Consider the following 13793-nt stretch of genomic DNA (forward strand, 5'->3'; position numbering starts at 1 on the left):
CAGGTTTAGAGGTGAGTGTCTATAAGCGTTATCTCTGTTCTAAATGTAGGTACTGTAACACTGAGGTCAGACTTCCAGATTGAAAAAAAAAAACATCATTAAACAATAATATCAGCACAGTGCCCTGAACTGACACTCATTCACAAGAGCCGCAATGTAAAAGCACTTCAATGCATCTCAAGAAACCTCTGGTTAAAGGAACAATACACCTAAACATGAAATATCTGTCAATCTGTTTACTCAACACTCGTGCAGTTTTAGTGCAAATACTTAAATCGTGAATCATCATAGTATACTACAGTATATAAAGCAATATTGAGCAGCATCTACGCATCTCTGGCTTACTTAAACACAGTCGTCACGACGCAACAAACCATGGTGCGCTAGACTCAAGAAAATTTTGGCTGGGGTTACTAACCCCATCGTAAATAGGAATGTTGCTCCAAACAACCAAGGCGATCAAGAGAAGGACAGCAGAAGTTATAATACCTTGTGGCAAACTGGGCGTGAATGGCTCGTCTATCTTTGTGTCTCAATCAGGTCCCTAGCTTCCTTAGGTCATGAATCAGTTTATCGTCTACAGGTACTCGGGCACTGGTAAGGACACTGGCTCACTATACAGTACATTAGGACACTTGATGACTTATTTTCCAGTGACGTGCTACTGTAAATAACACAAGACGTCACCACTGATATTTATAAGCATAATGCAGAAAGGACATCTCTCTGACTTATTAAGTTAAAAGTCAAATGAGACTATACATATTACTACATATCCATTTAAATGCTTTCCTCATCATTGTGTTAGCATATAAACACAAACCATTTACCTCAACATCAGTTGCTCACTTTTTTCAATTAGCAGTGGCGACTCTTGGTTACGCTCATTCACCTGAAAGGTTTTGCTTTAATAGAGACATCTATGCTCTCTTTGGCTTGTGCGTGGGTGAAATAGCATCTGTTTGATGCCGTAACAACTCTCCCCAGAGCCTCAACAAGAAGACTTACTCGCCTCGAAGTGCCACGCTACCCGTCATTTAGCATCAAAGCGAAAGGCCTTCTGAAAAACGAGGTCTTTTAGCTGTAGCACTGCATTTCCTTGTGGCTACAATGTGGCCCTGTTTTGCCAGTGATGTGATGAGTTCATGAGGTTCTCTTCCTGAAACGTAGCCACAGGAAGGCAGGATCGCTTGATTGAAGCTAGTTGGCATAGCTTCCCCTCCATCTGCGACTGACACTGAACCAGAACCGGCTCCCAATGAACAGGGCCACGCGAACACCTGTTTGCCTTCAACCGCATTCCACCTTCATGTTTTATGTAAAAGCCTAATGCATTATTTATGCACTGGAGGGAGAGGCGGGACTCCGCAGGTACATATGTTTGGGGTTATAAATGTCCAGCAATGAAAATATATGTTTGCCTCTATTTCAACTTGAGACACAGGAGAGAGAGAGAGAGAGAGAGAGAGAGAGAGAGAGAGAGAGAGAGAGCCTTAGGTAGCTGTTTTTGGGGCGTTTCTCATTCACAGCTCACATGTGAATAATGAAGTGTTAGATCTCTCAATCACAACAGAGCAACAACAGATGCTAAATCTAAACTTGAATGAATCTGAGGAACAAAGCTGGATTTAGAAGAAAGAAAGCAAAAAAGACAGACAGACAGACAGACAGACAGATAGGAAGGTAAGTAGTTAGGTAGGTAGGTAGGTTGGAAGGTAAGAAGGAAGGTTGGTAGTTAGGTAAGTAGTTAGGAAGGTAGGTAGGTAGTTGATAGATAGACAGACAGACAGACAGACAGATAGGAAGGTAAGTAGTTAGTTAGTTAGGTAGGTAGGTAGTTAGGTAGGTAGGTAGGAAGGTAAGAAGGTAGGCTGGTAGGTAGTTGATTGATTGATAGACAGACAGACAGACAGACAGACAGACAGACAGACAGACAGACAGACAGACAGACAGACAGACAGACAGACATATAGGAAGGTAAGTAGTTAGGTAGGTAGGTAAGTACGTAGGTAGGTAGGTAAGTAGGTAGGAAGTAAAGAAGTTAGGTAGGTAAGTAGGTAGGAAGGTAAGAAGGAAAGTTGGTAGTTAGGTAAGTAGTTAGGTAGGTAGGTAGTTGATAGATAGATAGACAGACATACAGACAGATAGGAAGGTAAGTAGTTAGTTCGTTAGTTAGTTAGTTAGGTAGGTAGATAGGTAGGTAGGTAGGAAGTAAAGATGTTAGGTAGGTAGGAAGGTAAGAAGGAAGGTTGGTAGTTAGGAAGGTAGGTAGGTAGTTGATAGATAGACAGACAGACAGACAGACAGACAGACAGACAGGAAGGTAAGTAGTTAGGAAGTAAAGAAGTTAGGTAGGTAGGTAGGTAGGAAGGTAAGAAGGAAGGTTGGTAGTTAGGTAAGTAGTTAGGTAGGTAGGTAGGTAGGTAGGTAGTTGATAGATAGATAGATAGATAGATAGATAGATAGATAGATAGATAGATAGATAGATAGATAGACAGACAGACAGACAGACAGACAGACAGACAGACAGACAGACAGACAGACAGACAGACAGACAGACAGACAGACAGACAGACAGACAGACAGACAGACAGACAGACAGACAGACAGACAGACAGACAGACAGACAGGAAGGTAAGTAGTTAGTTAGTTAGGTAGGTAGGTAGTTATGTAGGTAAGAAGGTAGGTTGGTAGGTAGATAGGTGGGTAGGAAGGTAGGTAGGTAGGTAGGTAAGTAAGTAAGTTAGGTAGGTAGGTTGGGAGGTATGTAGGAAGGTAAGTAAGTAAGAAGGAAGGAAGGTAGGTAGGTAGGTAGGAAGGAAGGAAGGTAGTTAGGTAGATAAGTAGGTAGGTAGGAAGGTAGGTAGGTAGGTAAGTAGGTGGGTATAAAGGTAGGTAGGTAGGTAGAAAGGTAGTAGGAAAGTAAGTAAGAAAGATAGATAAGTAGGTATGTAGATAGGTGGTAGTAGGTAAGTAAGAAAGATAGATGGGTAGGAAGGTAGGGTGATAGGTAAGAAAGGTAGGTAGGTAGGAACGCAGACAGGTAGACATATAGACAGAAAGAAAGAAAAGCAAGTAGGTAGGTAGGTTGGTTGGTAGATACTATAGGTAATAGGGATGCACCGAAATGAAAATTCTTGGCCGAAACCGAAAACCGAAAATGAGGAAACCAAGGCCGAAAAACCGAAACCGAAACACCGAAATAAATTATTATGCCAATTATTAGTACAAATGCATTTATGGCTATCACTGTGTACTAACTTTACTAGGGGTTTGTTACAGATCACAAAACTCACGGTTCAGATCACATTACAGTTTTTGAGGCATGGATCGGATTATTTTTCAGATCAACAAAAAGGGGGTGGGGAAAATCTAATAACAAATAAAGAAATTACAAACATTTATAAAAAAGAACAAAGCTGCACATTAATAAGGGCTAACATTAGCATTTGGTACAGAAATCAAATTAAATAAGTCATAACACTGTCTTTATTGTATAAATTAAATATTATATTATTATTTTTAGAGCTATTTGTCTCTTTGTTAGACTTCAGTAGGTTATTTGAGGTTACTGTAAGCAGAGACTGGTTTATGACTGTAATCTATACATACACTTAAGACATAAACAAATGTTTTTATTAGAAAAAGAATACTTTGGAGATAATTTTGTTTATATGTGCCCAGTCAATAACAGAAAGATTTTACGTTCGCTTGTTTGCGTCTCACTCGTGTGTGCACTATTGAGGTCACTTAAACGCGCGCGCGCACAGAGAACGAAGGCGAATCCCAAACAGGGCAGCATAAAAACGTTACGTTGTTTTTCATTGCTTTATTCGGCACATGTATGTTAATGGACTATACAGTATGAGACACATTTGCGCGACTCTCTCTAAAGTTTACACATCAAGAGTTCTGATCTTTGAAGAGCGTACTCACTGTGATGATCACGTCTGGACCGGACACAACCGCATGTGCCTCTGTGCGTACTTTAGCGCCTTATTGCGGTTAAATACATCCACGCCGCATACATGTTGCTTCAGACAAGCACGTGCAGGTCGCGGTTTCTGTTTGCGTCATCACAACATTTCGGCCGTATTGTTTCGGTGATAAAAGTCTTTCGGCCGAAAGCCGAAAATGCTATTTTGGGCTATTTTCGGCCGAAAATTTTCGGTGGCCGAATATTCGGTGCATCCCTAATAGGTAAGTAAGTTGGTATGTAGGTGGTAGGGAGGAAGGAAGGACTGATGAACGGACAGATAAATAGCAGTACAAAAGTGAAATGTGTTTAAACCCTGGGAACACACATACTGATAAAAATGTATACCTTGTCATGCAATATAAGTCAGAAAAATGCATACAGTATATGTAAGAAAGAAAGAAAGGTAGAAACGTAGGTACAGTAGGTAGGTAGGCAGGAAGGGAGGAAAGAAGGTGTGATGGATATCCATCCACATAGACAGCAACACAACAAGCAGCCCCGCTGCTCCCATAACGCGCATCACGCGCTGTGCGTAGGGCACCACATGCTGAGGGGGCACCAAAAATAATAGCCTAATGAAAAAAAATTATAATGCTGAAATTATTTCATTAGCCTATAGAAATATTATTAGACACTTTTTATCCATGTATATGTTTCAAAAAAGGGGTAACGATATCATTTAATTGCTCTAGTCTAGAAAGTATGCCCCCCAGCCTTTGATGGTCCATGCCGGTTGATCGCGCAGGCGCCTGACGAAGTTTGACAGAGACCGTTTCTCAATCCGAAGGTTGCAGCCTCCAGAGGTCGCATTTATAGGCTGCATACTTCATCAAAACTTTCTTATTTCGTAATATTAACAATTATAAAGTTAACTATTATTCTAAGTTAATCGTAAATTGTTGTAATATGCTTATGACTTGCTAATGTAATGTTCAGTTAACTAAAATAAACCAGGCTTGATGACGTATGCAGCCTGCATATGCGACCTTGCGCAGGCTGCAGCTTTCGGATTGAGAAACAGCCAGTCAGAAGGCAACTTTTGGAAATGTCCCTGAAAAGACAGAAGGAGTCAGGATCGGAAAAAAGAAAAAAGAAGAAACTGCGGGATGATTCCCGTGCATCACTTGCAGGTAAGTCCATCATGTTTAATCATTCACTCCTAAATAAGGGAAATGTGCATGGGCTGCAGCTGCTGCTAATTGTAATGCGCCTCGAACTTGCTGTGATGATATTAATGTTTAGCAAACTATGTTGTTATAATTTATAACTTCAGTGCAAGCTAAATTGAGAAACATTACTGTAAAACATTACATACGGTATGCATATGCATTTTACAAATAACTGACGCAGCTGTTACTTTCTTTAGTACGTTTCTTTAGATATTGAGCAGTAGTTTGTTTTGTGGTTTATTTTGACCTGACGGTGGTTAATACTTTCTCAGTAAAAGTTAACATTAGCAGTCAGTACACATGTTAGGATAACAATTCATGACTCTTAAATATATTTAAATATAAAACGTCATGATATGAAGCAAACATTACTGTGACACTTAGTTATTTGAATCTTTGTTTTATTTAAGAATATTGAGTATTCTTGTTTACTTATTGATGTTTATTTAATGTAATTTATTTAAAGTGACATTGTACATGGGAAAAACATGTGTGGATTATTTTGATAATTTAGGTTTGGTAATTTTTTCCGTTTTGCTATTCTATAAAAGTTTGCACTCTCAAATGTGTAGTGTGTGTTGGCTAAAGCTGTGAAGATTTTACTTTCTGCTATTAAGTTATATGTTTGGCAATAAAAAATTAAACTGGCAAAAACAAACGTTTTTTTTTTTCTCAGGGTCGGGGTGGGGGGCATTATAAAGGAATTATGCTTAGGGCACCAAAATGGCTTGCAGCGGCACTGACAACAAGTCATAGGTCCAAACCCCAGGAACACACATACCGATTAAAAATGTATACCTTGTAATGCAACATTAGTGGGAAAATGCATAAATGAAAGAAAAAAAGGAAGAAAGAGAGAAAGAAAGAAAAAAGAAAGAAAGAAATTGGTTTGAAATGGCATAATGATGATTAAGTAAGGGCAGAATTTTCATCTCTGTGTGATTTCTTTCAGTAAAGCTTGCTTTTGGGGGTCTTAGGATGCTTGTGTCTCAGGGGTCTGTGGTTCTTTGATCTGGCGCTGCTTGCTGGAAACCTTTTGCTGCAGACCCAAGGCTAGAATTGCATTTTATATATATAAATCAGTAAATATAAAGATTAAGGAGGTACAGTAAGCTACAGCTTAAAGACATCACCACAGCAAACTCCTAATAAATGTATTTTTTGTCTTATAATATGAGTTTATTGTTGTAGGATATGATTTCACACAATAACCAGCTCTGAACCAAGCTTCATTTTTCGAAAGAAATCAATAAAGCACATTCGTATTGTCAGCAGAATTACGAGCCGACAGTTAGATTCATCGCAAATGGATCTGAATTATTACAAATGCCAACTTAAACTGATTGACTCTTTATGTGCCTATCATTGTTTGCGTCTCCAACAGCTCATAAACAATAAAGTCTGACCTCTACAAGAAAATGCGGACAAATAACTAATAGAAAGTGCTAATTTAATTACGCAAGTTGAATAATCGCCCCGGTCAGTACTCTGGATTGCATCTATAGCTCAAACGTCCTTGGGATAAATTAAAAGTCGAGCTAATGAGAAAGCTGGAAGGGGGAGGAGTTCATTGTGAAACGAAACAATGAATCAACCATTTCTCTCGGATTGAAAACGCCGTCGGCAAATTAAGCCTATTTGAAGGTGCGCTTCGGCCGGCAGGGCCACTTTTTGTAGCAATCCCGTGGAGGGTTATCGCAAAAGTATTGTGGTTTTCATGAATAGGTGTAGAGACGGCTAAAAATGGTGCCCTGGAGGCTGAGGGGTCCGCTGGAGCTTAGCTGCGCATTCTGGTGTGTTGTTCGGCTGAAGAATACGCTGCCGTATTTACTTTCCATTCTGCACGACTTCGTGCAAACACAATGGAAGGATTTATGAGCACGGACAAAAAAAAACCTGCAGAAAGCTTCTGGCTCAGACTTTACGCTTGCTGGAATCTAGGTTACAGGCTAATTCTGCCATTTTTACACGCACATACAATATTCTCTCTCTCTCTCTCTGCCTGTCTGTCTGCCTGATTAATTCGATCTGTCTTTTGGACTGAGTGAGATATGAGTTATTAAAGCCTGCTCCATGTGCTTCTCTCTTTCTCTCTCTCTCTCTCTCTCTCTCTCTCTCTCTCTCTCTCTCTCTCTCTCTCTCTCTCTCTCTCTCACACAAGCACACAGGAACAAACTACACCCACTAATTAGAATCACTGTCACGCAGGTTTACGTTTTCACCAGCTGACCCCCAGGTTGGCTCCGGACCATGCCGGTTTTTGCTGCTGCATGGTGTGGCATTGTATATCAATCCGAGGAAAGGCATCACACCTGCTTACAATTTAGACCGCTTGTGTCTGGAGAGAGGGGAGGAGTGTTTGATGTGTGATGCACTCGTGCATGTCTGTGCACGCGTGTTCGTGTACATGTTTTTGGCAAATAAAAGAAGACAGGGATGAAAATACAAGCAGAACTGATTGCATGCTACTGTGGGTGTGTTCTAGTTTGTATAGCATACTAGTGTGAGCTTTCAAGGTGCATTACTGCCACCTACAGTGTATTCTTGTAATAGCGTTAGTAATATTCCATTCATATTTTGTGCAGTATGTACTATTGCATGCTGTGAGAACGTCATACTTCATGAATAAAATATTGAATATCTGCCACAGTCTTCATCATATAGCATATTGTACCCCCATTATGCAACATGCTCAACAATGTTATCTAAAAGAAATTTGTGTAGCGCTTTAAATATGGCTTACATTTGGGCTTTTGCAGATATTTATTTAAAGTGACGTCCATCGCATTTAAGGTGCATTACCTGGGACTTTGTCTTATTGTTTGATTGTACTACATTTTGTGAAAATGTAATTCAAATATGCAAAGACGATAACTTTTATTAAAGGGATAGTTCACCCCAAAATGAAAATTCTTAACCTGTATGAGTTTTTATATTTTAATAAATGATTGTAAGCACACAGCTCATTGTAACCATTGACTTCCATAGTAGGAAAAACAAATATTATGGAAGTATTGTGATAAATGATGAAGAAGATATTTTGAAAAATGATAGTAAGCACACAGTTGACGGTACACATTGAATTTTTTACAGTATTTGTTTTTCATACATTTATCAAAATATCTTCTTTTGTGTTTATCAGAAAAAATTAATTCTTACAGGTTTTAAACCACATGGGGGTGAGAAAATGATGACCCATTTTTCAGGTCATGTGACAACATTGTCTGTATACTACCTACTGTTTTACAACTATTGGTATCGGCAAATTTCAACCTGAGTACTCCAATATTGGTACAGAAATTGTGTATTTGTGGATCCCTAATACTTAGTGTGCATTGCAATAAGTAAAGAGTGTAAGTAGTATGCAACAGCAGTATGCCATTCTGGACCCCCCCCCCCAAAAAAAACTATTCTGCATTGTTCCACAATAAAAGAACTTGGTTATGCTTCATTATAAAACGGGCAGTTCTGGTTCTTCATTCTGATTGGTTGAAACGCGTTCTAAGCCGTGATAAAATACACCGGTAACCTCACGGTTCAGACCACATTACATAAGTATCACTGCGCCACTGTTACTGCGTATTGATTTATGAAAATAAACACCACAGTCTTAAATCATATTTTTAATTTGTCTACAATTGCACAATTAATGGCGATATCCAGATGAATGTCAATAAATAGGATTTATATAACTCAAGATCATACGTCCGCTATTATCCACTGGGTGGCGATCTTACCCAACTTAAACACTGACGCATTCACTGAAAACACCGTGTAGTACTGTTCATGGCTCCGTCTGAATCTGATCTCTTACTAAAGTTCTTCACAAAAATGGAATTATCTCCGCTTTTAATAAAAAATTTGAAAGGGGATACGAGATCAAATGAAGGTAGGATGAAATGTTTTTTTGTTTGTTTTTGTTTCAAAGCGGATGGTCTGTTCTTTCATTTGATATTTTATGTTTATATAAAGAAGATAATTTTCTGGAAAGGCATTAAACTAAAACTGGGTGGCAACTTAAAAAAAAAAAAAAAAAAAACGCTGACGGGGAAAGAGTTCAGCATGCTTCCAAGCATATTTGATCATCACTTCAACAGTTGCACGATATAAATGTTAATGTATAAATTAGATGAATGGTGATTTATAAAATAAACACCACAGTCTTAAATCATATTTTCATTATGTCCTTGCTGTGTCTGTGTTGGTTGGGAACTGCGCTCTGTTTCAGTCACACTTGATTCTGAGGAACTACTTTGTTTGGCGGAAGAGTAATATTTGTAGTAATATAATTACAACTTTTTTGGGTTTTATTTTATAAAATCCGCTAACGTTATGCATATGAAGTAACCGTTTTATAAACGCAATAAACCCCTCGAAGCGTTGGGTTACCAGTGCATTTTATAACAGCTAAGGGGGTTTAGGCACTCCGCTTCGCGTCGTGCCTAACAACGCCCCTTAGCTGTTATAAAATGCACTGGTAACCCACTGCTTCTCGGGGTTTATTGCTTTATTAACTCACCATTTAAGAGTTATCTTGTCAATTATGAGTGAACATTTGCATAAAAAATGTGTTTCTGATTAATTTTTATGCTAATCTGCAATACCGCGATTATCCACATCCAATTTATGAAAAAAATTAAGCCAAAATGTTATTTACTAATTTTAAACTTTGTGTATGTTTTGATAATCATTCTGAATCTAATCTCTTAACAAAATTCCTTCACAATTTTTTTTCCCAGTTTTTTTATTTCAGCTTTTTGCTTAAAAAATATTTTTAAAGAAAATACCCATATTTAAGAGTTTATAGGCAGAGAAAAAAATATAGATAGGATAAAATGTGTTTTTTTTATTGTTTGTTTGAAGTGCAGAGGGTCTGTTTTTTTTTCATTTTAGGCTTGCATAACAACTAATTGCAACTAATCGTTTGCAGAATAAAAGTTTTTGTTTACATCATATATGTGTACTGTGTATAATAATTATGTTAATATAAATACACACACATGCATGTAAAATTGTAAGAATTTTTTTTTATTATTTATTAGGTATTCACATTTATGTATAATATAACATATATAAATATAAAAATGTATATACACAAGTAAATATTTCTTAATATATGGTTGTGTGTGTATTTATATATATATATGCATAATTATTATACAAGATATACACACATGATGTAAACAAAAACTTTTATTCTGCAATCAATTGGTTGCGATTAGTTGTTATGCAGCCCTATTTCATTTGACATATTTGTATGTTTATATATTTTAAGAAGAAAACAACAGAAAATGCTGTCGGGGGACATTTCAAAAAATGGCTGGGGGGGAAATGAGTTAAGAATGAACAGAAGTAGTCAAGCTTAATTATGAACACAATAAAACGAACATATTAAAAGCCACACTTAAAAACCATTATATATTGTACATCACTCCTAATTAATTGTCAAAAAAAAAAACAATTCCCATCAAATATTAATCATTAACCACCATTAACAATAGGAGACTGCAAGGCTTTCACTGTAACAGCCAAGGCCGCACAAACAGTACAGTCGACTCGCGAGCACAAGAGCCCATTCCAGGGGTGAAATTGAATTTGCCTCTATGATTAGAAATGTCAGTGTGATGAAATGGTGTACAACTGCCAGAGGTTAAACATGGAAGACATCATTAAAGAAACAGACAAAAGCTTATTCTTCAATAATAACAGACGAGAAAAGAAATCGATGAAGGAAAGAAGGAAAGTTAGAGGTGAAGCATTTCCGCGTATGCTGTGTCTTGTCTTGGAGGCCTCTGGGCTAATGTGACATTTCAACATTTACTGCACCTCATTACAACCACTCACAGCTTATTAACCTGTGTCTGCTCGCTGTATGAATGCATATCCTTCACTGTCATTCTCCACGTTCACACAAAACCACTTTTACAAAAGTAGGGCATTTCGCTGCATCTCTGCCCTTATTCAAAGCGTAAGGACTGGGTGATTCAAGTGTTGTTGCAGCAAATCTTGTCCTTAATATGTCCTACTCGTGTTAATCGCTTTAAATTCTTAACAGCATTAACAAGCACTGAACTACACCATCAAATGTATTCAATGCAAAGAGCACAAAGCAAACCTGAAAACAGCATACAAATGATGATATACCGCACATTTCAGACACAGCCAATCACGCAAACTTGTTTCACCCGATTATAATTGCAGCGACATCATACAATCCACACATGCCACAGTCAGCAATAGGAGGTGAATAATCGGGCACTCACGGTCGTTGCACTGGGTGCCGGAGTATGATGTCATGGAGCAGTCACAGGTGAAGTTCTCCCACTGCTGGATGCACACGCCCATGTTGGCACACGAGTCCTCCTGACATGTAGTGCTGGGACCTGGGAAACAGAAACAGTGTGAGTTGATGGAAATGACAGATTTCATCATCACGGTCATCGCGGTCAGCACAGCAATACGCATGCACTCATGCAATGTCATTCTGCGGTCAACATCGATGCTGGGTGAACGGATTCATGCATTCATCCTGAATACTGTACAACAGTGGATCTCAACTGGTTTTGCTTTGGGATTTCTGGACATCAACATGGTGCCAAAATTTAGTGTCTTTAATGTTGAACACTGAAGAATAATAAAGTAGTAACACTCCATCCATTTATACCACTCATTTAATCTAAGGTTGCAGGAATTGCTGTAACGTATCCCCGAATGTCTATAGGAAAACTGCACAACTGCAATCTCACTTACTGTCCAAAACAAAACAAAAAAATGGTCACTAATAGAGTCAGTGACAAAAATGGTTTGGCAAGATGAGAAATTCAAAAATCTTTTTTAAAAATTGTTTTAAAAGCATGCATCAGGTATATTTCAATGAACATAGTGTATTTATGTTGATTGTATGAAAAAATAATCATATTTGCATAATTTTTAGGAAAGTTAAGACTAAATGGACCTGAAAATGTCAAATGGTGTAACTGCCAACTGCACCAAAGAATGAGAAATATTCAATATTTTATCCATCTGGATGGCATGTAAGTGCAATATATAATTAAATATAATTTTATTAGTTATTTCTAAATGTAAATTTTAATGTTTTTTGTAATATTTGTCTGGACAAATGATGAAAACAGATCTGTTTTCTAAATAATCTTTGACAAATAAAAATGTATGTTAAAAAAATCATATTACACCAAACTACATTTAAACTAGATTATATTTGATTTCACATTTTTTATTATTTTTCATAAAACAAATATTATTTAGACCAGGAGTCTCCAACGTGGTGCCCATGGGCAGCAGGTAGCCCGCACAGAGTCTGTGAGGTGCCCACCAAATCACATTCAATTAATAGTCTCAATTGTAATATTTATTTATTACATATTTTTTATATTGGCTTGGCTTGGTTTACATATGTTAACATTTTAAACAATACAAAAACATATCAACAAGTACAATAAAATAAAATCAACAAGTAAAACAAAAAAGTTTTGAGTAGACTATATCAAAAGGTAGCCCCCCAAAATGTTTAATCCATTGTGGTAGCCCTTGCTCACAAAAAGGTTGGAGAACCCTGATTTAGACTATGACACAGACTGGTTACACCACACTGACATTTTTGCAATTATCCCCTAAATATTCTTTCAAAATGAAATAAAACCAGAAATTTTAGACTTGGTCCTCAAAAAAGAGAATCTATGCAAGTAATCTGCTTATTTATTTTGAAAATGTAACCCTTTTAACATTTAATTGAACCATACAGACACAAAATCGTCAAGTTATTGAAAAGTACAGCTTTGCACCTCATATTAGTACTTCAAATGTACTTATTGGTATCAAATGTATACACATCTGTATCAAAATGTTACATATGTGACCCTGGACCACAAAAAGTCATAGGGTATATATTTGTAGCAATGGCCAACAATATATTGTATGGGTCAAAATCATATTTTTTATGCCAAAAATTATAAGGATATTAGTGCAGATCACGTTCCATGAAGATATGTTGTACATTTCCTATCTTAAATGTATGAAAAAATGTATTTATCATTAGTAATATGTATTGCTAAGGACTTCATTTGGAATAAATATCTAGATTTTTTGCACCCTCAGATTCCAGATTTTTTAAAATAGTTGTATCTCAGCCAAATATTGTCCTATCTACACAATATCAGATGATGTACAAATCTCAATTTAAAAAATGACCCTTGTGGCTGTTTTTTTGATCCAGGGTCACATATTTAGGACCTTTTTAAAGGGTATTGCACAGCTTGGGACCATTTTTTGACCATTTCATTTCTCAGAGTGTACTTATCAAATCATGTGACCTGCATGTTGTTGGACTGTGAAAGTAACTAGAGTGCCCAGAAAATATTTACTGATATTTATATTCATTTATTATTAAATCAATATAAAATATTTAAGGCACAAAAGGCATCGTAATGTTTTCTTCACCGAAAAAAAAAAATGATTCATTGAATTTAATCAAATTTTTAAGGTAAGTGGTTGCAATCAATTTATTTAAGCTACATTTAAACAAAAGTTTTATATTGTATTTTACTTTACTAATATTTTTTGTTTAAATGTAGCTTAAATAAATAGATTGCAACCACTTACCTTAAAAAAATTTAATATTTATTTTT

At 36.9% G+C, this 13793-nt stretch overlaps 1 protein-coding gene across 5 annotated transcripts in view; it reads right to left on the minus strand.

Annotated features, from left to right (window-relative positions):
* nrxn3b (neurexin 3b) overlaps positions 1-13793 on the minus strand; it is a 398467-nt gene that overhangs the window by 240838 nt on the left and 143836 nt on the right. For all 5 annotated transcript variants that reach the window (XM_065268757.1, XM_065268754.1, XM_065268752.1 and 2 more), the window contains one exon: positions 11412-11531. In XM_065268757.1, the coding sequence (XP_065124829.1) occupies positions 11412-11531 (120 nt within the window). The remainder of the gene's footprint in view (positions 1-11411; positions 11532-13793) is intronic.

This window comes from Paramisgurnus dabryanus, chromosome 12 (assembly GCF_030506205.2).
Source record: "Paramisgurnus dabryanus chromosome 12, PD_genome_1.1, whole genome shotgun sequence".
NCBI classification, from domain to species: domain Eukaryota; kingdom Metazoa; phylum Chordata; class Actinopteri; order Cypriniformes; family Cobitidae; genus Paramisgurnus; species Paramisgurnus dabryanus.